At 40.5% G+C, this 24,571-nt stretch overlaps 1 protein-coding gene across 2 annotated transcripts in view; it reads left to right on the forward strand.

Annotated features, from left to right (window-relative positions):
• The window catches only part of NOTCH2 (notch receptor 2), a 206,412-nt gene that overhangs the window by 103,967 nt on the left and 77,874 nt on the right, over nucleotides 1-24,571 (forward strand). For both annotated transcript variants that reach the window (XM_029229052.1, XM_029229051.1), the window contains exons 3-5: nucleotides 7,455-7,714; nucleotides 11,179-11,514; nucleotides 21,793-21,915. In XM_029229052.1, coding sequence (XP_029084885.1) covers nucleotides 7,549-7,714; nucleotides 11,179-11,514; nucleotides 21,793-21,915 — 625 coding nt within the window. In that variant the 5' untranslated portion in view covers nucleotides 7,455-7,548. The remainder of the gene's footprint in view (nucleotides 1-7,454; nucleotides 7,715-11,178; nucleotides 11,515-21,792; nucleotides 21,916-24,571) is intronic.

A 24,571-nucleotide genomic window follows, 5' to 3' on the forward strand; every position in this document is an offset into this window, starting at 1 on the left:
TGTGTGTGTGTGTGTGTGTGTGTGTGTGTGTGTGTGTGTGTGTGTGTATGGGTATATACATATATATCACATCTTCTTTATCCATTCATCTGTTGATGGGCATGGACAGGTTGCTTCCATGTCTTGGCTATTGTAAACGGTGCTGCTGTGAACATTGGGGTGTATGTATCTTTTCAAATTAAAGAGTTTTGTCTAGATATTGATATATGCCCAGGAGTGGGATTGCTGTATCATATGGTAACTCTATTTTTAGTTTTTTTAGGGAACTTCCATACTGTTTCCCATAGTGGCTGCACCAATTTACATTCCCACCAACAGTAATTCACATACTATTAAATTCACCCTTTTGAAGTGTACAATTCAGTGGTTTTTAGTATATTCACAGTTAAGTGTAACCATCAACATTATCTAATTTTAAAACATTTTCATTACCTTCCAAAGGAACTCTCTACTCCTTAGTAGTCCCTCTTCAGTTCCCCCTCTTCCCAGCCCCTGGCAACACTAATCTACTTTCTATCTGTATAGATTTGCCTATTCTTGACATTTCACAAAAATGAAATCATACAATATGTGGCCCTTTGTGTCTAGCTTCTTTCACTTAGCATGGTATTTTCAAGGTTCATCTGTGTCACAGCATGTATCACATCTTCATTCCTTTTTATGGCAAATGATATTTCATTGTATGGATATGCCACATGTTATTTATCCATTCATCGGCTATGGACATTTGGGTTGTTTCTGCTTTTCGTTATTATGAATAATACTGCTCTGAACATTCTTTACAGATTTTTGGTGGACTTATGTTTTATCCCTCTTGGTATATACATACCTAGGAAGGAAGGTAGAATTTGAAGACATCAGAAAGAAAGAGCTTCCTGACATGGGGATCCACCCACGCTGAAGAGAGTTCTATTGTTAAAGTAGTGAGCCAGTAATTTTATTTTACTTAACAAATACATGGCGTTTACTATGTGCTACCTACTGTTCTAAGTGCTTTACAATTATTTAAAACCCTACAAGGTAGGCACTGTTATTAAATTTATTTTACAACAAGGAGGCTTAGTAACTTGCTCAGGATCACTCATAGAGTACAGGGGATTGAAATCCAGGTGATCTGGTTCTAGTATCTGTGCTTTTAATAATAGGAACAAAATAACTTCAATTATTTATTAAATTCTATTTCTCAGACACCATGGTTAACTAATTTTATTCAAGTAGAGGCTGTGGTCATCTTTTAGGGATATTTTAGAAAGAATTATCTCTTTGGGTAGAAATTACCTTAGGGTATCTTTAATCCCAAGGTTCTGTTATTATAAGGATGGATGGAAGTGGGGAAAAAGACAGCAACAAGATGTCTGGCCTGAGGCTTTTAAGATGATCAGAATTTTTTATCAGAAAGGGAACAGTGCGCGTGAGTGATGAGTACTGTAGGAATTCAGTTAACAAGACATGAGAACATGTTCATAAGTTATATATAATGTAAAAGGATTAACCGAAAATGACTTGAGATTGTAAATGGAAGCCTTAGGAAAATGGAGGAATTAAAGTTTCATGGAAATATAATCCTACTTTTGAAATGTTTAGTGTCAAGTATTGGCAGGATATATTAGGGTAAGTAGATGACTTTTAGTAAACTGAACATATGGAACTGGAGCTGTATACATGAAGGTAGTTGCTTAAAACAAAATGAACAATAACAAAAATAACAAATGCCTAAGAGAGAAAAGAGTAGTCCAGCCCAGACTTAAGCCTCAAGTGGCCATAAATTGATGGGGAAGAAGGAGAAGAGGATTCAGCAATATAGACTAAGAATTTACCAAGCTTTGAGATACAGAGGGAGTCGTAAAAGCCAAATGTAAAACAAGTGGAGTGATGGAGGCATGGTCAGCAGTACCTCCTATAAGAGAAAGAATTTCCTTATGAAGAAATCTCAGATGAGACCATTGAACTTGACAAGCGGAAAGTCATTGCTCTTAGGACAGAGTTTCTGGGCAATAAGTAGAATGAAAGTTTTACTGCAAAGGAACAAATAAAAAAATGGAAAAGAAAGGGAAAATAGCTGTAAAATTAGGCTACAGTTACAGAAGTTTATTTGTGAAGGGAGAATTTGGAAAGGGAAATGAGGCTTAGTGAAAAATGTAGGTTAAAAGAGACTTGTAGGGCTTCCCTGGTGGCGCAGTGGTTGAGAGTCCGCCTGCCGATGCCGGGGATACGGGTTTGTGCCCCGGTCCGCGAAGATCCCACATGCCGCAGAGCGGCTGGGCCCGTGAGCCATGGCCGCTGAGCCTGCGCGTCCGGAGCCTGTGCTCTGCAACGGGAGAGGCCACAGCAGTGAGAGGCCCACGTACCGCAAAAAAAAAAAAAAAAAAAAAGAGACTTTTACATGTTTTAAGGTAAAGGAATAGGCTGATGTCTAGCCCTCTAGACTATTTTAAATAAGAAAGTCTTTATTATTATACCAACAATGGGTCTAGTTTCCCATAAAAATAAGACATGTTTCTGTACGTGGACTTCAGAAGAATAAATCAGTTGTACATCATATCTAAGTATTATCTCATTTAGAGTAAAACCCTAAATCCTTCTTTGCAGTGGCCTGAAGACCCCTCATGATCTGCCTCCCAGTTACAGCTGTAATCTATTTTCTGCTACTTTTTCTTCTTAATCCCTTTGGTGGAGCCACAGAGGTCTCCTGGCTATTCCTCAAACATGCCAGGACTGTTTCCTATTTAAGGGCCTTTGCGTTTGCTGTTCTCTCTGCCTTGAACATGCTTTCCCTAGATACCTGCATGGCTAGTCCCTCACCTCATTCACGTTCTGACTCAAATGTGCCTTTCAGTGAGGCCTTTTCTGCTTTTCCTATTTGTAACTGAAATACCTCACTTATCCACCTCCATTATCCCCAGTTTATTCCCTTCCTGTGCCCCTTTCTTGTTTTATTGTTTTACATAGCACTTAATGTCACATAACAAATTATGTATTTTACTTATTAATTTTGCTTTTTGTCTTCTCCTACTAGAATTTAAACTACACAAGTTCAAGGATTTTCCTAGCATTAGAACAATGCCTGGCACTTAGTAAATGCTTGTTGCATGAATGAATGAGTGTAACATTCTTTGTGGAAACTGATATGAGAATGTTCTTCTTCATCATCAACATCATTATTCATAAGCATGTTGGATGCTATGCATAGAATTAGGCTTCAGATATTCTGTCAGTCAGGAGTTGACAAACTTTTTCTATAAAGCACCGGATAGTAAACACTTTTTTGAGCCATATTGTTTCATCACAACTACTCAACCCTGTTATTGTAGTGTGAAAGTAGCCATAGACAATCCCTCCATGCACGAGTATGGTTGCGTTCCAATGAGACTTTATGTATGGACCCTGAAATTTGAATTTTACATAATTTTCAAATGTCGTAAAATATTATTGTTTTTTTAAAAATTTTTTTCCCTCAACCATTTAAAAATGTAAGAACCGTTCTTAGCTCTCCAGCCATAAAAAATAAGCAGTGGGTCAGAGTAGACCCACCAGCTGTAGTTACCACCTCTATTTTTACTGGTTTCTTAAACATACCTTAGTTGAAACTTATTTTTTCATACTGGTAGGAAGCAACAATGTAGATTAAACCTTAGTAATAGATAATTCAGGAATACGTTTGTTTGGCTTCAGAATCTTGCATATTGTTTTCATCTTTGTTTTCCTGGGAACCTTATGTTTTCATTACATGTTTATGAAGCTCATTTTTGAATGAGTTTGCATTCTCCGAGCAGATGCCATATGATAGTGTTGGGGAGGTGGTGGAAGCAAAGCTGGGCAAAGCCCACCCAGGTTTAAAAGTCTGCCATTATTTACAAGGCAAAGAATTCCCATGTGGGAGAATCGAGAGGTGTTAGCCAGGCTTAATGCCCAGAGGACTGTCACTGTGAATGAGAATTGTGTCGCAGTTTCTAACGTCATCCATAACAGATATCTTGAATAAGTTGCAAATGCTTTTAATAATACAGCTCAGGGTTAATTTTACCTATGCTACGTTGGCAATTTTTGCTCCTTTACTTAAAAAATAAGCAGCAAATAACCTATTCTATTATAAAATCAAGCTGTGATTTGAATAAAGCATTATATTTTTCCTCAGTAAGTACAAAGAGAGAAAAAATGTTTTTCATCTGCAAAACTTTTCATATTTATAAAGTTTTTCACATACTTGATTTTGTTCAATTCTTAAAACAGCTTCACGATGCAGGTAGCTTTATTAACTATTTAAAATGTGAGAGCTGATAGTGAAGTTAAGTATTGGATTGGTCAGAAAGTTCCTTTGGTTTTTTAAGTAAAAATAAAAGACACATTTTTTATTTTCACCAAGAACTTTATTGAACAGCATATTCACCCTTTTGTTCCACTACCTTCTGTCATTTTTCAGGCAACTTCATAATTCCATCTTCCCAAAACTTTTTATCTTTTTGAGCAAAGAACTGTGCCAGGTGCCTTTTACAGTCTTCCAGGGAATTGAAATTTTTTCAATTAAGACAGTTTTGTAAAGACGGAAATAATTGGAAATCCAAAGGTGCAAAGTCTGGTGAACACAGCGGATGAATCAGAACTTCCCAGCCAAGCTGTAACAGTTTTTGCCTGGTCATCAAAGAAGCAGGCAGTGTTGTGTTATCCTGATGGAAGATTATGCATTTTCTGTTGACTAATTTGGGATGCTTTTTTTTTTTTTTTTTTCTAACCCCCCCCCCCCCCGGTACACGGGCCTCTCACTGTTGTGGCCTCTCTCGTTGCGGAGCGCAGGCTCACGGGCCCAGCCGCACCGCGGCATGTGGGATCTTCCCGGACCGGGGCACAAACCCGTGTCCCTTGCATTGGCAGGCGGACTCTCAACCACTGCGCCACCAGGGAAGCCCCTCGGGATGCTTTTTGTTGAGTGCTGCTTTCAGTTGGTCTGATTGAGAGCAGTACTTGGAATTAATCATTTGGTTTTCTGGAAGGAGCTCATAATAGAGGACTTCCTTCCGATCCCACCATATACACAACATCACCTTCTTTGGATGAAGACCGGCCTTTGGTGTGGTTGGTGGTGGTTCCTTTCACTTGCCCCACGATCTCTCCCGTTCCACATTATTGTACAGTATCCACTTTTCATCGCCCATCACAATTTGTTTTAAAAACGGAATGTTTTCATTACGTTTAAGTAGAGAATCACATGTGGAAATACTGTCAAGAAGGTTTTTATTCACTTAACTTACGTGGAACCCAAACATCAAAGCGATTCACATAACGAAGCTGGTGCAAATGATTTTCAGTGCTTGATTTGGATATTTTGAGTATGTCGGCTGTCTCCTGCGTGGTAGAACGTTGATTGTTCTCAATTAATGTCTCTATTTGATCACTTTCAACTTCAACTAGTCTACCTGACCATGGGGCATCATCTAGCGAGAAATCTCCAGCACGAAACTTTGCAAACCACTTTTGACATGTTCAGTCAGTCACAGCACCTTCTCCATACACTGCACAAATCTTCTTTTTCTTTTGCGTTTCTGTTGTGTTTTTACCTTTCTTGAAATAATAAAGCATAATATGCCGAAAATGTTGCCTTTTTCTTCCATCTTCAGTATTAAAATGGCTACACAAAAATTCACCAATTTTGATGTTTTTTTAAAAAATGTACACTGATATGACAGCTACCACAATATAGTCTAACAAAATTGTTTCGAATGAAGTTAAAGACAACTAAGTGCTACTAGAGCCATCTTATGGAAAAAAACTGAACGAACCTTTTGGCCAACCCAATAACTTGTCCAAGGTCATAGCACCAGGACTCCAAATGGGCCTCCTCACCGTATGAGGTGCAGACTCCTCACTGGAAACTTCAGCCAGTCTTTGGTTTCAGTGCTGTGCCCTCTCCTCACTGCCTCTTATTCTCTAGCTTCATCTGTTCATGAGGATGCTCAGAGCTCCAGCTGCTCCTGGCTCTGCCTCTCTTACTATTCCGAGCTCTGGGAAAAGGTGAGGAGGCTGGGGTCAGTTACATCACTGCCACTGTAGCTACTTACTAGCTCTGTTTCCTCCTCCAGCCATTTTAGTTACTGTGTAATTCATCTGGGCATGTACTATCTTAGTTCCCAAATATCTGATTCTCCTTTTCTCAAAACTGTGACCTCTAAAGACCTCACCTGGTCAACCAGTGGCTAATAAAACATCATGGATATGGTTGGCAAAGACAAGAAGGAGTGAGACGGGACCCCAGTGCTTCAAGTCTGGGTGATTGGGAGGGTCAGAACATAGTGATTGAGCATCGGAAGATGTGATAGGATTTAAACACATTGGTTTAAATGTGTTATCTTCGAGGTAATGGTGGAACAGCCTTGCAGTTAGTTTTCTATCCTCCAAAAAGTAAAATGGAGAAAGAGGTTGAACCAAAATATCTGGGTTGCAGCCAAATGGCAAGATTTATAGTTAGAATCAAAGACTTTGTGTTCCATTTAAGTGCTTCTTAGAGGTCCCATTCGAACAACCTCTTCATTATGAAAATGGAGACTTTCCATGCCTTTTTATGGTGTTTAGAGAAAACTGTCGTAAATATTACACACAATTTGGGATGGTTGTGTATCTTAGAAATCAATGGATGGCATATAAAAAGATTCCTCAACACAGTGTGTGGAAAATGTTATAGAATGTTATTCTTGAATTGTTTTCCCTTCTTCACTTTGGTGTTTGTATGGTACCTTAGAGATTTTAAATGTTATTTTAATTATATTCTGTGCTTTTTTTTTTTTGGTTAGGAAAGCTGCCTGCTACTAATATCTTAACAGATTTAAGTTTCTGAAAAGCCCCTTTGAACCCTTCCCCATTCCTGTACCTCCTTTTTCTTTATCACAGTCTCAACCCCTTGAACATAACCCAGAAGTCTAGGTATAGGCCAACTGATGTCTCAGTGGAAACAACAAAAGTAGAACTTATTATTTCTCAATGCTTGAGAGATATTTTATATATTTTAAACTGGAGAGGATAAGAGGCTCGGTCCATACATTATCATGTGAACGTCTTAATTCTATCAATTGACTTAGTCAAAACGAGAAAGTTAATGAATTTAAAGACAAGTATCAACAATGCTGCACAAAAAGGTGCTGTTACAGCATACCAGCCTGCATCTACATGAAAAAAGCTATGGCTGTATTTTGCCTCTGAATGAGGATCATGTTGACTGGCCGTGGCAGACCATGCTGGGTCACCCACCTGACATTCTGTCACCTGCCAAAACTCAAAAAGACATGAGAGTATGCAGTTAAGTACTCTAAACACTTCTTCTCCCAAAGTGAGTCAGTTTTACAGTTGTACCTTTGGGTTTCTCAATTTATGGTCTCGTGTTTTCTTGAATGGACTGCGTTATCTTGTAAGTTTGGGGACTTATAAGAAGTCAAGAGTTTTCATGGACTCCTCTCTTTTCCATACAGATGCCCAGAGGGATTCTTGGGAGAATATTGTCAACATCGAGACCCCTGTGAGAAGAACCGCTGCCAGAATGGTGGGACGTGTGTGGCCCAGGCTATGTTGGGGAAAGCCACATGCCGATGTGCCCCGGGCTTCATAGGCGAGGACTGCCAGTACTCGACCACTCACCCCTGCTTTGGGTCTCACCCTTGCCTGAATGGAGGCAAGTGCCACGTGCTTAGCCGGGATACCTATGAGTGCACCTGCCAAGTCGGTTTTACAGGTAACAAATGGGACTCACGGCCATACTTTCCCATTCTCAGCAGGTACTTTTATTTAGCATCTTTTAGATAACTGTCATCTGGTTCTTTAGGGTCCCCCCAACTCTGGTACATGTTTAACATTATGGTAAGGACTGGAATGTTCCAATCAACTATCCTTCAGTTCCTTTTGAAAGGGGAGAAAGAGAAAGAAAAAGGGTCAGATACTCAGAAGTAGTTGACTGCCTGAAGAATATATATCAGGATTGGGGATCAGAATTACTTCACTATCACCAGAAGAAAAGTTGTTCGTGTTACCGATAACTTATTCCTTGAAATCTCCTCTCCCCAGACATTCAGGGCATTGGCTTTTCGGGCTTTCTAAGCTGATTGTTCCATTTGCTTCTACATTGCCTTATCCTTGTCCTCATGCATTTAATTTTTGTGTTCTTTGGAATTCTGTTTTGAGTCATAGCACAGCTTTCCCCAGGGAATCTCGCTATCTCCAGTTGCTTCAACTCCCAGCATCTTCATGCCTTGCTGATGCCTCTCATGGTTATCCTTTTAGCTCCACCCCAACCCTGACATTCAGGCTCATATTTCTAACTATCCGTTGCATATTATCCTTAGAAATTCGACAGGTACCTCAAACTCAACATGTTGATATCATAGTGGCACCAATGTACACTCCAAATACTCCAAACTAGAAACTCCCTCTCACTTCTCTGTACCCCACTTAGACTCAGTCACCCCGTCTAATCTCTGAGATACGTCTCACCTGTCTACCCCTCTCCATTTTCTCTTCTGCTCTGTGACCTCTAAAGACCTCTGTAGGTGAGGTCCAGGTCATCTCTCACCTGGACTCCTGCAGTTGTTTCCTACCTGGTTTCCTTGCCTTTACTTTCTCCCCCTCTTGTCCACCTGTCACATTACCATGGATCTTTAACATGAATGCAGATCTTCTCACAAACTCACCTGCTTACCACCCTAGTGACTTTTCATCGTCTGCAGAGTACAAACTCTTTTACATGGCTCGCGTAGCCCTTACAGTCTAGGCCTTACATCTTCTTATAGCCTCAGTTCCTCACACGCATCTAGCTCTAGTGACGCCAGCATTCTCATCATTTCCTGAAAATGTCATGCTTCCTGTTGCCTCCATGCTTTTGCACACCCCTTTGCCTGGAACGCCCTTTTCTACAGTCGGGGATTGCCCAATGTTATTGTAAACTCTTAGTGACCCTTTCATGATTCCTTTACACAGTTAGTCTCTGTGTTCTGTTAGTTTATGTGTCACATTTTATTGTAATTAATTTTTACATGTCTCTCATCTGACTATGTTGTGGGTTCTTCAAAGCTGGGTCTGGGCTTTATTCAGAATGAACCGCACGTGTTTATGAAGGTAGACGAGAAAAGGAGAACTAGCCATCATTTTGTCCCCCACTATATCAACAATTCCTTAAATCTAATAAAAAATGAAAGACATATTCAGAAAACTAGACTGGACCATTTAGTTTGGAATACTTGTTCTACTGGTTTTTCATTAAAAGGTGTTGTTACGGGTAGAAGATATATAGGATGATCCGTTATCACCATCACGACTATGACAGCATTGATACTGTGAGTCACTGAAGAGATTTGGTGGTTAAGAGAATAATTTTTTCCTGATTGTCAGTTTCGAGTTGTTTGGCTCCACAAGGCAAAGGGAAGGCATATCTATTTAACACATTTTAATCCTGACTGGTGGAAATGACAGTAGTGCCTTCTTCAGAACTAAAATGTTACTCTGAAATAACCCTCAAATTAAAATGTATTCCTTTGCCATTAAAACAAACTCTTCTTGGTGGTCTGCAGGGTTCTGATCATCCTTACAAATCTGCCACTTTTGTCTGTCACTTTAGGAACTGCCACAGGTCAAGCTCACCCTTTTGGTTTTGGGATAGCTCACTATACCACCTCGTCAGACCGTATGAGCTCACCTCACTCATAGATAAAGAAACAGAGGCAGGAAGTTAGTGCTTGTACAAAACATATATGGGAAACCAAGGTCAGAGACCTTCTTGTTTCAGTTGTAGGCAAATACTCTGATATACACAGTTGTCAAAAGTAACCATTTTTATCTGTTCTCCATTGTAGGTAAGTACCTCTCAGAAGAAAAAATAGCAAGAAAGATTGAGGTTCCTTCATTTTCTCTAGACTTAGCACTGTGAGATATACATGCTGTACCCAAATTTTTATTGCACCCTTTCCCTTGATTTGATATTCTTGATAGGCACAGAGCGCTTCTGTGTGCTCAAATGTCACCTCTCTCTCCCTTTTAGAGAAGCTGTCATGACTGTTATTTGCTTTTCTCTGGGGTCAAAGATTTGGGTGTTTATCTAGACAACCAATTGGAGTACTAACAAATTCAGGGGGTTCTCATATCTTTAGTTTTGACAAAAGCTTACACTAATGAAAACAAAAAACCACGTGAATACCAAATTTACTAATAGCATGGGAGTATTTTTTTTCTCTCTCTTTCTACCTCAAAGAATCTGCTTTGATTCCTTTGAGTTATGCCTTGAGATTCAGTACTTTCTTCCTGCTTCTTTCTAGTACTTTCCTACCTGAGAGAGTCCACAAGATTTACCTTTCTAGACCTTTATTCTCATGACAGCTTCTAGTTATTTCCATATATAAGAAGCCAGAGAGTCTGTATCTCCTTCAAACACATCCAGCAATATTTTTGTCAAGACCGCAATCAACAAAATGTTTCCCAGAATACGTGTGCATGTGTGTTGTGTTTAAGGGAAATAGAAGTCATATTGACTTGTTTCTATCATCTAAGAGGTCTATTTAGTCATAATTTATTTTGGAAAATATCGATACATTTTATTCATTCAAAAGACATGATTTGAGAGCCTACTACAGGGATCTGACCCCTGCCAGTGTGACAGGTGATATAAAAGGAAACAGCAAACTTGGGGTATATGTTTGCATGTGCAGGGGTGTGTGTGTGTGAGGGAGAGGGTGTGGGGATTTGGGGAGCTGAGGGGAGCATTAAGGATGACTTTACAGCAGTGGTGACTTATGAGTAGAGCTGTCAAGATAAGTTGAAGCCCATTAGGTAACCACAAAGGAAGATGGCCTTCCAAACAGAGGAGCAGCTTATGCAAAGACAAGGAGGTGTGAGACAGTAGGTGGATCCAGACCCTTCTGGATCCTGTGCTGCAGGGGTTGATGTAGGCTTCCTGCGACTAACCTACAGTCCCTCCCCCTCCCATGTGACCCACTGAGTGTTTGTGTGTCAGCTGAGGGCCCTGGAGAGTGCCCCTGTCAGGTGAACTTGAGGAAGCTCTGATACGGGCTTCCTGTAAAATTCAAAGAGCTTAGGGATTCTCCATGCAGTGGCTCCCTTATGTCACCCTTTGGGTGGGAGATGTGGGGTGGTGGGATGGGGCTGACCCTCATTTCTGTGGGCAGTACTGAGTTCTTGTTATCTTTCCTCTAGGTAAACTGTGCCAATGGACTGATACCTGTCTGTCTCAGCCCTGTGCAAATGGAAGTACCTGTACCACTGTGGCCAACCAGTTCTCCTGCACATGCCTCGCAGGCTTCACAGGGCAGAAGTGTGCAAGTGATGTCAATGAGTGTGATGTTCCAGGACAATGCCAGCACGGTGGCACCTGCCTCAACCTCCCGGGTTCCTATCAGTGCCAGTGCCCCCAGGGCTTCACAGGCCAGCACTGTGACAGTCCCTACGTGCCCTGTGCACCCTCCCCCTGTGTCAACGGAGGCACCTGCCGGCAGACTGGTGACTTCGCCTTTGAGTGCAACTGCCTTCCAGGTAAGGAGTCCCCCTAGTGTCCTGGGTTGGGGGATGCACCTCCAGCAGGAAGGAAGGGGATGGGTGTGGTTCAATTGTTCCTTTAAGAAGTATCCCTCCCAGGAGGGAAAAGGGGAAGTGAGAATTTTGTGTGGGGTGGTTTGCTGGTGAGAGAGGAGTTTTATGGGCCCATGTGGTCCGTAAACTGAGCAGGGGGTAGTTTAACATGTCAGGGTTTATGATGATGAGTGGCTTGGAAATTGTTTATTGTCCTTTTCGGAGGAACAGTGAGAAATAAGGGACACAGAGCTCTGGGAAAACGATAGACAAGTCTATGGAACGGAAAGGAACACAATGAGAATTACACATTGAAAAATGTGTATGTATGATTAATAAAATGCTTTAAACTGAATTGACAATAATAAGAGATGATCAGCTTTCCTGTATGTTTCTACCTCTGAAAGAATAATGGATTATTTTACTATAGCTACCTAATTGTACCCACCTACCCTTCTGTGACTTTCACTGAGCTTCTGATCTTTAGAACCCTCTCCATGTAGTCTCTCTGACTTTGGGGTAGCCCTGCCCAGACTTGAAGTTGGAGAATTTTGGAACTGGGGTGGCAGCGGTGCTCTGCTAATCAGTGGACACTTTTTGATGAGCGCTGATAGATTATGTGTGGCACAGCCATACATAACCCCAAGGTGGAAGCAAAAAGAGGAGCAGTGTATGGGAGCTTGGGGCCCAGTGTTCTGTAGGACGGAAAAAGGAGCCAGGCTGGCGGATTCACGGAGCTCCTTATAAAAATGATGAGGAGGTTGAAACCCGAGAATTTCGATTGGGAACAGAACACAAGCAGCTGGAGCAGATGAATTACTAGACAACAAAGATTCCGCTTTTTATACAAATAACCTTAGTGCAAAAACAAAGGAAGGAAAACTGTAGGGGGGAATAATGTGCTAAGTAAGCAGAATTGCCTCAAAAAGGAGTTGTTTTAGCCACTCTTTTGGAGTAGGAATCTTAGATTCTGGTGTTGTGGATATGGTTCACATATAATGGGATCGTTTGTTTTATCTTTTGGGGATTAAAGGTCATATGTTGGTCCTCGGGATAAAAGCAAATGGTAATTTATTCATTTCATTCAGTTAAAATTTACTGGCTGCCAGCTATGGTCTAGGCACGGTGCTATGTGCTTGAGATACAGCAATACAAGACTGCCACATAATAGAAAAGGATACCATTTCACTCTGAGCCACAAGAACAAGCTATTTAATTGCATTGCTTTCAGTTTCTCTTTCAATGAAGAATAGATAATGCTGTCATTTTAGACACTAAATATTTATTTACCTAATATTACTGTCATCCACATTATCTTGTAGAAGGAATAACTAAAAGATATCTTTCTTCACTCCTGTTTTTGTTTGCATTTTAAGGGTTAAAAGAAGGAAGTAGAAATGTAAACAATTTAATTTTGCAAATTTTCTAATAGTCTAATATTCTAATAGCCTAAGTGGCTAGTAATTGAGGTTAGTGCAATTTATTGTTGAAGACTAAATGTGTTTTTTAGTTTCAAGAAAATTACTTTTAATAGTTGCCTAGAACAAGAGGTTGATTTGGCAGCAAAGTACTAACGGGAAGTTAGAGAAGTCAATAAAGGAAGTTTTTAGCAGGGAGAGAGTGATTATTCACTCCCATAGCCTCTGCATTGTTATCCATTAGCCACGATAACAACCTTAGGGAATTCTGAGAGTGTGTCCAGGAAAGGATCTGTCAAACCAGAACAGTATCTCCTCCTTGAGAAAGGAAATAACCAAGGATTCCACAGCTGAGAGGTTGCCAGGGCTAGTGGGATGGAGTAAGGAGATCCTGGCTGTCTCTTACACTCTCCTTATAGTTTAAAGCAAGACATTTTTTTACACACTGACGAAGTGTGTGCGTGTATGTGTGTGTTTGGGATCAGCATGGGGGGTGCAGCGTTGGGGGCAGAATATTTGGCAAAGAGTTTACTAACATGTATTTAATGCCCTTTATGAGTCAGGCACTGTGCCAGGTACTTCTGCTTCCATTAGCTCCATTACACAAAAACCTTGGGGTTAGGTATTGTTTTTCTGGTTTCCCAGGTGAAGCAACTCAAGTTTTGGAGATGTTAAGTGATTTACTCAAAGTTGCACAGCTAACATGTGGTTAGGCTGAGTCCTGAAATCCAAGCAGGTTATTTCCAAAGCCTGTGCTTTGTACACCTTGTTCCATGACACTGTACTACTTGTCTTCCCCCGAAGGTGCTTTGAAATGTGTAAGACTTTTTGTTAAATGCTTAGAGGTGTTTGGGTTAAAAAAACGTAGGTTCACGTTAAACGAAAAAGGAGATACTTCTAATTATGTTCAGACAGCATTTGTTACATACATACCTATCATGCGGATATTTAAAAACAGTTAAGTAGGCTAGTTCTTGCCTTTCAGGGTTGCATGATCTAAAACAGATGACGTCAGCTTGGACCATGTATAGAAGGAAATTAAAAAAGAATTCAAAACAACAGATAATGCAATAACACTGTGAATAAATATATATATTTATACAATGTATAAGATTTTATGCTCATTGTTTTTATGTACCAGGTGGAGTTTGCAAAGTATTAACTTTATTTCCACATGGGGAAAAAATGCCTGGAGATGATTTTCTTTTACAGAGTCCTTTTCATGATGCAGTACCATTCTCCTTGTCCCTCCCCCATTGCCCTCCACACTGTCCAAGAGACTAAAATGTTACTTAAAATAATAATTACTCTCTAGGGCTTCCCTGGTGGCACAGTGGTTGAGAGTCCGCCTGCCGATGCGGGGGACACGGGTTCGTGCCCCGGTCCGGGAGGATCCCACATGCCGCGGAGCGGCTGGGCCCGTGAGCCATGGTCGCTGAGCCTGCGCGTCCGGAGCCTGTGCTCCGCAACGGGAGAGGCCCACAACAGTGAGAGGCCCGCATACAGCAGAAAAAAAAAATAATAATGGTGTTGTTTACATTGAGAGAGTAATTATTATTTCTTTTTTTTGCGGTACGCGGGCCTCTCACTGTTGTGGGCCTCTCCCGTTGCGGAGCACAGGCTCCGGACGCGCAGGCTCAGCGACCATGGCTCACGGGCCCAGCCGCTCCGCGGCATGTGGGATCCTCCCGGACCGGGGCACGAACCCGTGTCCCCCGCATCGGCAGGCGGACTCTCAACCACTGTGCCACCAGGGAAGCCCACAACACCATTATTTGAAGAGAATCATTATTTCAGTTCTAAAGGTGGGGAAACCAAGTCAGCGAGAGGCAAAGTAGCTTTTGTCCAGGTTCTGCGATTCTCAGATGGCTGCTTCCCACCACATTTCAAGTCTTTGCAGTTTTAACTGAGGCCTACCCTGATCGCCCTGTTTCAGGTTGTAACCATTCCCTTCCCCCTTCATTACTGACCCTGGTCTACTTTTTCTTTTCTTTTCTTTTTTTGTAACACTTGTCATCATCTTACTATATAATTTGTGCTATATAATTTACCTCATTATGTCTATTGTTTATTGTCTGTCTTACCTAAATTCTGCTGCCTCTTCCCCTGTCCAGAGTGAAAGCTAGGATCTTTGTTTTTATTTAGTGATACGTCCCAAGCACCTAGAAACCATGCCAGGTATATAATAGGCACATACTTATCGATTGACAGATTGAGTTTAGCATAATATGGTAGTATTGAGAACGTAACTTTGGTCTTTTCATTTTCTTCCTGGTAACATGCACCCTAGACTTCGTCTAGCTTCTCCTTCTGTACTTGTTTATACTAGTACTGCATAAAAAGAATTGGAGTTCTTTTCAACTCTGAAAGTCAGTGAACCCCACATAAGTTAGTGATTATTTTTGAATGGTTAAAATATAGTTCTTTTCCTGCAAAGGACACTGTAGTTACTGAGTTGATTTTAGAATTATTTTAAGACTGATGGGGAGGGAATTAAAACTGCAAGAATGACTCATCCTGTGTAATAAAGAAAGAAGTGTTTCTCCATAGAGGGAAGAAAAAAAGGAATATATTCAAGAGGGAACTGATAGAGTCAAACCAAGGGACTGTATTTCATCATCTTCGAGCAGCAATTGTTAATAATCCAGATCCTTATGAACTACCATTAGGTAAAGTTTTTAGCAGAAGCCCCGAGGAGGAGCACTCAACCAGAGTAATTTTAACAAAAGAACAAAATAGAGAATAAATTCTTGAATCACTGATTCCCAATTTTTGGGGGTTAGTGGGGGAGAGAATGAGTTAAACTGGTTTTATGTTTGTGATATTTTAAGAAGTAGCACAGGTAATCAGGAAGCAGTGGGTTGTTGGTATCTCCTGGCTGTACCTGTGAGTTCACAGTTGGATAGGACAGTCCCTGATGGACTTTCCCTTTTTCTTTCTCTCCTGTACCTCCTTATTCCTTTATGATTTTTAAACTTCATAAAAAGCTGTCTGATCCATCCTGTCCAAACAAGGAAGGTTTATCCTTTATAAGTCACCTCTGTACACTACAGGCTGATGATATGTTATATCCCTATATCATTAAAATAAAGCTTAACCACATTTTGTGGCTTTTGTGTCTGCTGTGCAGTTGCTGAGCTTAAAAACTGTTAGAAAGAGTTCCCTCTCGCATTCTCATATGCACGGGCATGTGATGTTCTCTTGGGTATTATACTAATCATATTCTGGCAGGTTTCACTGGAGCAGATGCAGAAATTGTCGTACCATTTTGCAGGGCGCATTATTTTAGCTCCTCTAACCTGGGCCCTGCGTCTAGTTGTACTTGATGTTCCTGGGAGTTTTTCCTGTTCTGTCATGCTTGGCAGTTTTGCCCGTGCTACCTCCTCAGCCTTCTGTCACTTACCTCCCCCACCCACCCTGCCTTTTTATATAGAACTTATTCCTTATGATGTGTCAAAGGCACCTACTTCACTGAAATGCCTTCCATATTCCCTACCCCGCGGGGACTAGAGACCTGAGGTCTTTCGCAACCTGTATACATCTAGCACAGCACTTATCAAACTGACTGTTCATCCTTGCCAGTAGACACCCTCATTTAAATTCCCCAGTATCCGGCTTACTGCCTGGAACAAAATTGAGACTTAATGAATATTTGACAAATGAATGAATTGAATGTGATAGAGAAGAGAATTCCTATATTCTATAATTTTAAAAAATGCTCTGAATTTATTTCCTTTGAACCCCTTTATTCATTTCTCTGACTTCTTTGGAGGTAAAGTTAGAAAGGGAAGTGGAGATGATTTGGGAGCTACAGAGGGAGGCAGGTAGGAGCAGCCACCTGGGTGGGTGGTGGGGCAGGCATCCAGGGGTCAGTCATGGGGTCGGTGAGCTCATTGGGGCCCATGCAGAGGACGGATGCAGTGTGCCAAGGAAACCAGTGGGACAGAGGTGGGGCCCGCTTGCTCTTGTGACAGGTTTCTTCCCAGAGGCGGGGGAGAAGGTAGCACGTAGCTCTTTACTTTTGTGCCTTTGTCCAGTTCCAGGCATCCCTGGGTTTTCCTCACTCTTTCATCCCTGTGCACAGAAGCTCTTCCTGAGGACCTTCAGCCTGGCCTGGGAGAATCCTGGTTGTGTCATCGCAGCTTCCCCTTTCTGCTGTCTTCTTTGTGCCTCTGTACCAAGCCTTTCCACCCTCACACCTCCCGGGGGCTGAAAATGGAAAGATGTGGAAGCTCTCTTGAGAGATGCTGTTCTCTGTGTGGGATGACAAGTTCGAAAGACACTTTTCTGCTCTCCACCCTCACTGTCATCATTTATCAGTTACGTGGCCCATGGTTTTATAACAGCACAGTCTTAAAATGTTCCTTCTGAGTTTAATTTCTTTCTTTTTGGCCTTTTAAGGATGTGAATTGGCTTTAAGCAGTGGACTCCTTTTAGTACAGTCATGTGAGCCTTTCTGTAAGTCTTTTACACCCATCCCACCCACAGGTCTGGAGACTTGTCTGTTTCCTTTTCCCTTAAAACCTTAAAACATTTTTAAGAAGTGATTCCACTATAACTTATTCATTTAAGCCTTACCCTCCCTCCCTACTCCCCTCGCCCTTAGGTAGACTTTCTTATAAGAATTTGCTAGCTCTTTCCACAAAGAGTACTGTAACTCTATTTTTAAAGCATAAATCCTGTCTTAACTTTGGAGGAAAACTGATTCGGTTAGGGTTTTCTCAGACATGGGAACTTTTGACCCAAGATCAGTTTTTCAGATTAATGAAAGGGAACTCTGGGGTCCCAGAGATCATACTGATTGAAATTGAATAAAATTTCTGGTTGAGAGCTTTCCTGGTGGCGCAGTGGTTGAGAGTCCGCCTGCCGATGCAGGGGACACGGGTTCGTGCCCCGGTCCGGGAGGATCCCACATGCCGCGGAGCGGCTGGGCCCGTGAGCCGTGGCCGCTGAGCCTGCGCGTCCGGAGCCTGTGCTCCCCAATGGGAGAGGCCACAGCAGTGAGAGGCCCGTGTACTGCAAAAAAAAAAAAAAATTTTCTGGTTGAGTACTGACTACTAGGCATTTAAACTTGGGTAGGTCAGCCATGTGGCCTTTACCTTCATCTGTAACTTAGAAGGATCAGAGCAGATAATCTCTCAGGGTTTCTTTGATCCCGTTGATATATAATATTGGGTTCACCAGAAAGTTCGTTTGGGTTTTTCTGTAACATCTTACGGCAAAACCCAAGCAAACTTTTTGGCCAAGCCAATAGTATTAGCTGATATGTGTAAAACACTCCCTGTGCATCAGGCATTGTTTTAAGTGCTTTTCCTTCTAATATACCAGCTTTACTGATATATAATTTGCATACCTTGTAATTTTCTCTTTTAAAGTGTACAATTCAGTGGTTTTTAGTATATTTACAGATATGTGTAACCATCACCACAATAAATTTTAGCTCATTTTTATCACTTCAAAAGAAGCTTAGCATTCATTAGCAGTCATTCCCTAACCTCCCCGTAACTCCCTCCCAGCACTAGGCAACTCCTAATCTACTTTCTTTATAGAGCTGCCTATTCCGGACATTTCATATAATAAATGGGAACACACAGTATGTGGTCATTCGTGATTGGCTTCTTTCACTTAATGTTTTCAAAATTCATCTGTGTTGCAGGAGGTATCAGTACTTCATTCCTTTTTATGGCTGAATCATATTCCATTGTATGGATTTACCACTTTGTATCAACATTTATCCATTCACCAGGGAATTGACATTTGGGCCGCTTCCACTCTTTTTGGCTATTTTGAATAATGCTGCTGTGAACATTCTTGTACAAGTTTTTGAGTGGACATATGTTTTCATTTTTGGGGGTATATACTTATGAGAGGAATTGCTGGGTGATATGGTAACTCTAATCTCTTCGTGAATGCCACGCTATATCCCATAGTGGCTGCACTATCTTACATTACAACCAGCAGTGTATGAGGATTCCCAGTTTCCCCATATCCTTACCAACACTTGTTGTTATCTGTCTTTTTAATTATAGCCATCCTAGTGGGTGTGAAGTGATAGCTTATCATGGTTGTGATTTGCATTTCCTTCATGGCTGGTGTTGAGCATCGTTTCATGTGCTTATTGGCCATTTATATATCTTCTTTGGAGAAATGTCTATTTAGATTTTTTATCCATTTTATAACTGGGCTATTTGTATTATTATATTATGTATATTGTATTTTAATTTTTGTTGTAAGAATTCTTTATATAACCTAGATATAAGTCTCCTAACAGATACATGATTTGCAAGTATTTTCTCCCATTCTGTGGGCTGTCTTTTTACTTTCTTTATGGTATCCTTTGAAGCCCAAATGTTTTTAATTTTGAGGAACTCCAAACTATCAGTTTTTTCTTTTGTTGCTTGTGCTTTTGGTCATATTTAAGAAATCTCTGCTTAGCCCGCATCACAGAGATTTACTCCTATGTTTTATTCTAAGGGTCTTGTAATTTTAACTCTTACATTTTGAGTTCATTTTTGTGTATGGGATGAGGAAGAGGTCCAACTTTATTCTTTTTGCATCTAGATATTCAGTTGTTCCAACACAATTTATTGAATTAAGTGTTTTTTATATCTGACTCATTTAATCCTTAAAACAACCTTTCAGGTAGGTCCTGTTAATTACCCCAGAGAGGAAAGAAAGTTTAAGTATCTTGCCCGTGTTCACTCAGCTGCTGCATGGCAAGTGTGAGAATTGAATCTAGGCAGTTTGGCCCCAGAGGCCATGCTTCAACCATGAATTAACTGTTTCACCTACTTGTCTTCTTACCTACCTACATTGTGACAGGTAAGAACTAAAATAGTCAGTCATAAAAAGAAGGCATTTTATTTCTTATATATTGTGGTTATGTTGAAATGCTTCTGCTTTCTTAATTTGTCTGTGGTTGGTGAATTCAGCTAGTTGTAGCACTGGCAAATATAAATTCAAGGTCACAGTTTCAGGTCCTTATAGTTTGGCTACAAAGTCTTCATCACCTCCTTGACACCCTAGTCAACAATATTTAGTCACCAGGGAGATCGAGTTAGGGGGAAGATGACCAATAGCAGTTCTGGAACACCACCAGACCACACAGGTTCTAACAGCGGTGGGCCAGGACCCCATATTTCCCTCCTACACTCTAAAACTATCTTTGACTTTTCTGAAGAATGTTTCCATTTAAGAGCACTAGGCTAGAAATGAGACCTCAGTTATTGTTCAGGGACTGTACTTTCTGGATCTGTAGATTTGCCCTCACCTTATCATAATTATGGGTGGGCTTAAACAATTCAACATTTACTGACTCATTAGTCCATTTGTAAGACTTACATGTGATTAAACAGATATAGGAGTAATATGATTAATTGTTTTAAAAATCTAAGTCTATAAAATTTTTCATAGCCTTTCTCAAGCTTACTTAATGACTCATCCGCTTGAATGGACTGAGTACCAAACACCTAGAGAAACAGAATTCTCTTCAGTCAAGCTCTCAATTATCTCCATCTTCTACAGAGTGATTTCCTTTGCTCTCTGGGTAATTTTTTTGGTTGCTTGGTTCATACTCATTTACATGACTGCTACTGTATTCAGAGAAACCAGCCATGTTCCAGTGTAACAGAGCAGATGTAGAATAGTGCGGTAGCTTGTGGTAAGGAATGAATAAAGCAAGGTGTGATTGATGTCTGTCCCACTCACCAGACTGTAATGCCCCCAAAGCAGGGACTCTTTCTTTTACTCACCTATACCAGTGCCTCGTATAAGACCCAATAAGTGTTTTGAGTAAGAGAGAGAAACTTAAGGGACATTTTGAAGAGGGCAAATACTTAGTCACATGTATTTCAAATAAGAGGATGATCAGTGAACTTTCTCTCTTGTTTTAAAGCTGGTAGTCTTCTATTTTAATAGCTAAGAGATTTGGTAGCAAGGAGAGAGAAAGAAGAAGCCCAACGTATAAATTATAGAGGAACATTCTATGGGCAGTTAGGGTGAAGTTTGGTGTGCTAGTTTCATTTTTCATGGAAGGGAGAAATCAAGTGGAAGGAAGCAATGCTGTTAATGTGAAGAGGAGCATGAAGAATTTGAAGGGTTGGTTAGTTAGTAATAATAGTTAGCAAGTTTAGTTAGTAATAATGCCACCCGATATTCAGATAGCTTTTTATCTTTATTTCTACCTTACTCATGATGTGGCACTTATAACAACCTAGAAAGGCAGGCCGGGCAGGTGCAGTCAGCCTCATTTTACATATGAGGAAGCTACTTCAGAGTTTGTAATTTACCATGTATTAAATAGCTTATAAGCAGTGAGGTTGGAACTTGACCCGTATCTACAGACTTTTAAGTTCAATATTTTTTCTTATGTCCCCCCCCCCCCCCCCCTTATTTTTCCCAAGGGAAAAAAAAAAGGAATTTAAATTTAATTAGGTAATCTTTTATCTGTTCTTCCCATTAATCTAGCATGGAGCTGGGGAAAATCTAATACCCCTTTTTTTTTAGAACGAGTAAATAGCTGTTCTGAGTAGACATTTATCTTCACTGGGATTTTATTTCATGAAAACACTTTGAAATACTTGTGAGGTAACTATGAAGGCATGTCATTGGCATAATGAATCATTTTAAGTGTCTAACTATGCTTGAGGCAAGAGAAGACAGAAGATTGGGGGATTTTTATATGGTGAGTCTTGGGTTGACCAGCTGCTGCCTATTGAATTGAAATAATGAAGTCAGTCTGTTCTGACGACCATGCCTTGTGGAGAAGAGCAGATCACACCATCTGTGTGAGAATTTATCATTTTCTCTGTTCTTGTCTTACTAGGTTTTGAAGGGGTCACCTGTGAGCGGAATATTGATGACTGTCCTAATCACAAGTGTCAGAATGGAGGGGTTTGTGTGGATGGGGTCAACACTTACAACTGCCGCTGCCCCCCTCAGTGGACAGGTATGTACGGTGTGACAAATCAGTCAGAATGGGGCATAGGTTGGTAACCAGTGGCAGTCTGTTATTGAAGTGGGCATCTTTTACAAGGGTCTCTGTGCTACATCATTGGGTATAGTGCTAACCCCATATGTTCCCCCATGTTCACTTAAAGGAAGAAATATTTTCATGGGTATTTATTGGGCAGCTGATGTGAACTCAGCACCACGCCAGGTGCTGTGGGAGATACGAGAAAGAACGTGATTGAAAGACTCTGACGTTATTATCTGGTAAAACAGCACATTGCCTGGAACATAGTAGGTGCTTATTAAATATTTGAGAGGAAAGGAACATACTTAAATGCAAAAATATAAACGTTCTTACCATATACACACAAAAACTGGTAACTGTGTGAAGTAATGGATGTGTTAACTGATCTTATCGTGGTAATCATTCCACAATACATATGTATATCAAATCATCATGTTGTACTCCTTAAACCTACACAAATGTTATGTTAAATAGAGCTCAATAAAGCTGGAAAAGAAGAAGAAGCTACAACTTGTCAAGTTTTGGTGTAGTATCAAAGAATATTCATAATTACATGAAAAGGTTATTAAAATGCTCTTCCTTCTTCCAACTAAAAAAAAAATGAAAATAAATTATGCAGGCTGCGAGAGTTCAGAGCTTATTGTTTCTTCACAGACAGAAATCTATCTCACCTTATTGTCATGTCCTATAATTATGCAAAGGGTTGGGCAGGTCCTCTTGATGACATTATTTTTACGACACCCGTCTCCATTGCTATTTTTTCCTTTTTTGTATCCCTTTTTGCACACAGATTTTTTCTGCCTCTGACATTAGAAGAGCAGTCTTGCTTAAATTTACAACCTCTTGGAAGCTTCTAATGTTGTCTTAAGCAGATTTTCCTCTTATTTTTGAAATTGAGTTTATGCAGACATTTGGTTCCAATTCCTGTTTATATCTATTTATCTAACTGAAAGTGGAGACAAGTAAGAACTGATTAAGTGATTAAAACTGAGCCTTTTTGAGAGAAGTTGATTGATTTAATGTGGAAACCCAAGAATAAGTTAACGTTATAAGGAAGAAACTCCAGTACCAGTGAAGGATTGTGCCCAGCAAAGAAGTCTTGAAATTGGATTGCTGTGGTTGCTACCTGGTATTCCTTAGAGTCTCCGAATTGCCTTCCCTCATCTGCAGCAGCTAAGTATTTAGAGTACTCTTTAGAGCTGTAGACTTAGGAGTAGAAAAAGATTAAAAGGGTTTAAAACTTCAATAATACGATTTCCTGGAAGGGCACACATTTCTGCTTTTAATCCCCAAACTGTTTTTTGTTTTTTTTTAAGATACTTTCCCACTGGGTTTCCCTAAAATTGGACTTCCCCTAGAATTTCTTCTTGATTTCTTGTTCCTAGGACTTTACTCCTAACCCTCTGCTCTTTCTGTCATAGTCTCTCTTCTCTTTAGCTTTTGCCATTTCTCTGGTGATTTTTTTCATAGGCCATTTTTTTTCCAACTTAAAAAGATTACTGTAAAGTTAATTATGTGACAAATAGTAACTGGAAAGATTTGAATTTTTCTCTTTTTAATGATCCTCACAGTGGTATTGGGCAGGATGAGATACTTGTTAGGAACTTGACCCCATTCTAATCTCTCCCTTGCCCTGTGGGAGAGAGTGGCTCTGTGTGGTACCAAGGCTCCTGATGCCGATGAAGATTAAATGATAATTGTGATTTCACTGCTGAATTTTCTTTGATAGCACACTCAGTTTCCTGCTTTGATATTAATTAGGAAGGTCCAATCTTGGGGGAAAGTTTCCCAGTGAAATGATATTTTACCAAAATTTCTTGCCCCAGGGTGTTTAGTAAATACCTTTTTCCTATGAAAGCCTTTTGAAGATGTTTCTTTTTCCATGTGCTTTTGTATTTTTTCTAGAGGGGATGGCAGAATTGATAATTCAATGTGTCAATGTGTCAGTATTTATTTCTTTTGATCTGCTGTCATTGAAAATACCCTCAATCTTTGGTTTCCCACCACAGGTTTCCTTCTTCTTTTTCACCGATGCCAATCTTTGAATTCCAGTGACAACCTTGTTTTTTTTTTATAACTGTCCCGATGACCAACAGGATAAAGTCCAAGGTCCTTCCTTCATTATGTGAAGTCCTCCCTGGTCTCAGCCCCATCTGCTTCTTCGGCGATAAGAACAGCTTCCTATATCAGCCACGCCCTATGTCCTTGCTCACACCATTTCTTTTCTCTGGATTTCCCTTCTCCTCTCCTCTCCCTATGGTCCCCTCTCTCTAGGCTGAGCTAAGTGTTACCCTCTGGGCTCCCTTACTACCCCATACATTCCTCTGTGATAATGCTCACCACATTAATATTAGCAATATTATGTGCTTGAGGTGAGGGAATGGGGTCGTTGAACTGTTGATGATGTCAGTTACCAGAGCGCTTTACAGACCTTTGTTGTCAGTAGCATATAGCTGAGCTGTTCCTGATCCCAGCCCCAACCTCATTCTGAGAAGAATAGAAAGAAAATTTTGGGTTGTAGTGTTCCTATTGATATTGACATTAGAGCTGTAAATAAAGTCACGTAAGTATTTTCTGCCTTATACAAATTAAGGAAATGAATGGGGCTGGGAGCTGAGAGTTAACCAGT

The sequence above is a fragment of the Monodon monoceros genome, unplaced genomic scaffold, assembly GCF_005190385.1.
Source record: "Monodon monoceros isolate NGI ecotype Baffin Bay Population unplaced genomic scaffold, NGI_Narwhal_1 Super_Scaffold_18, whole genome shotgun sequence".
NCBI lineage: Eukaryota > Metazoa > Chordata > Mammalia > Artiodactyla > Monodontidae > Monodon > Monodon monoceros.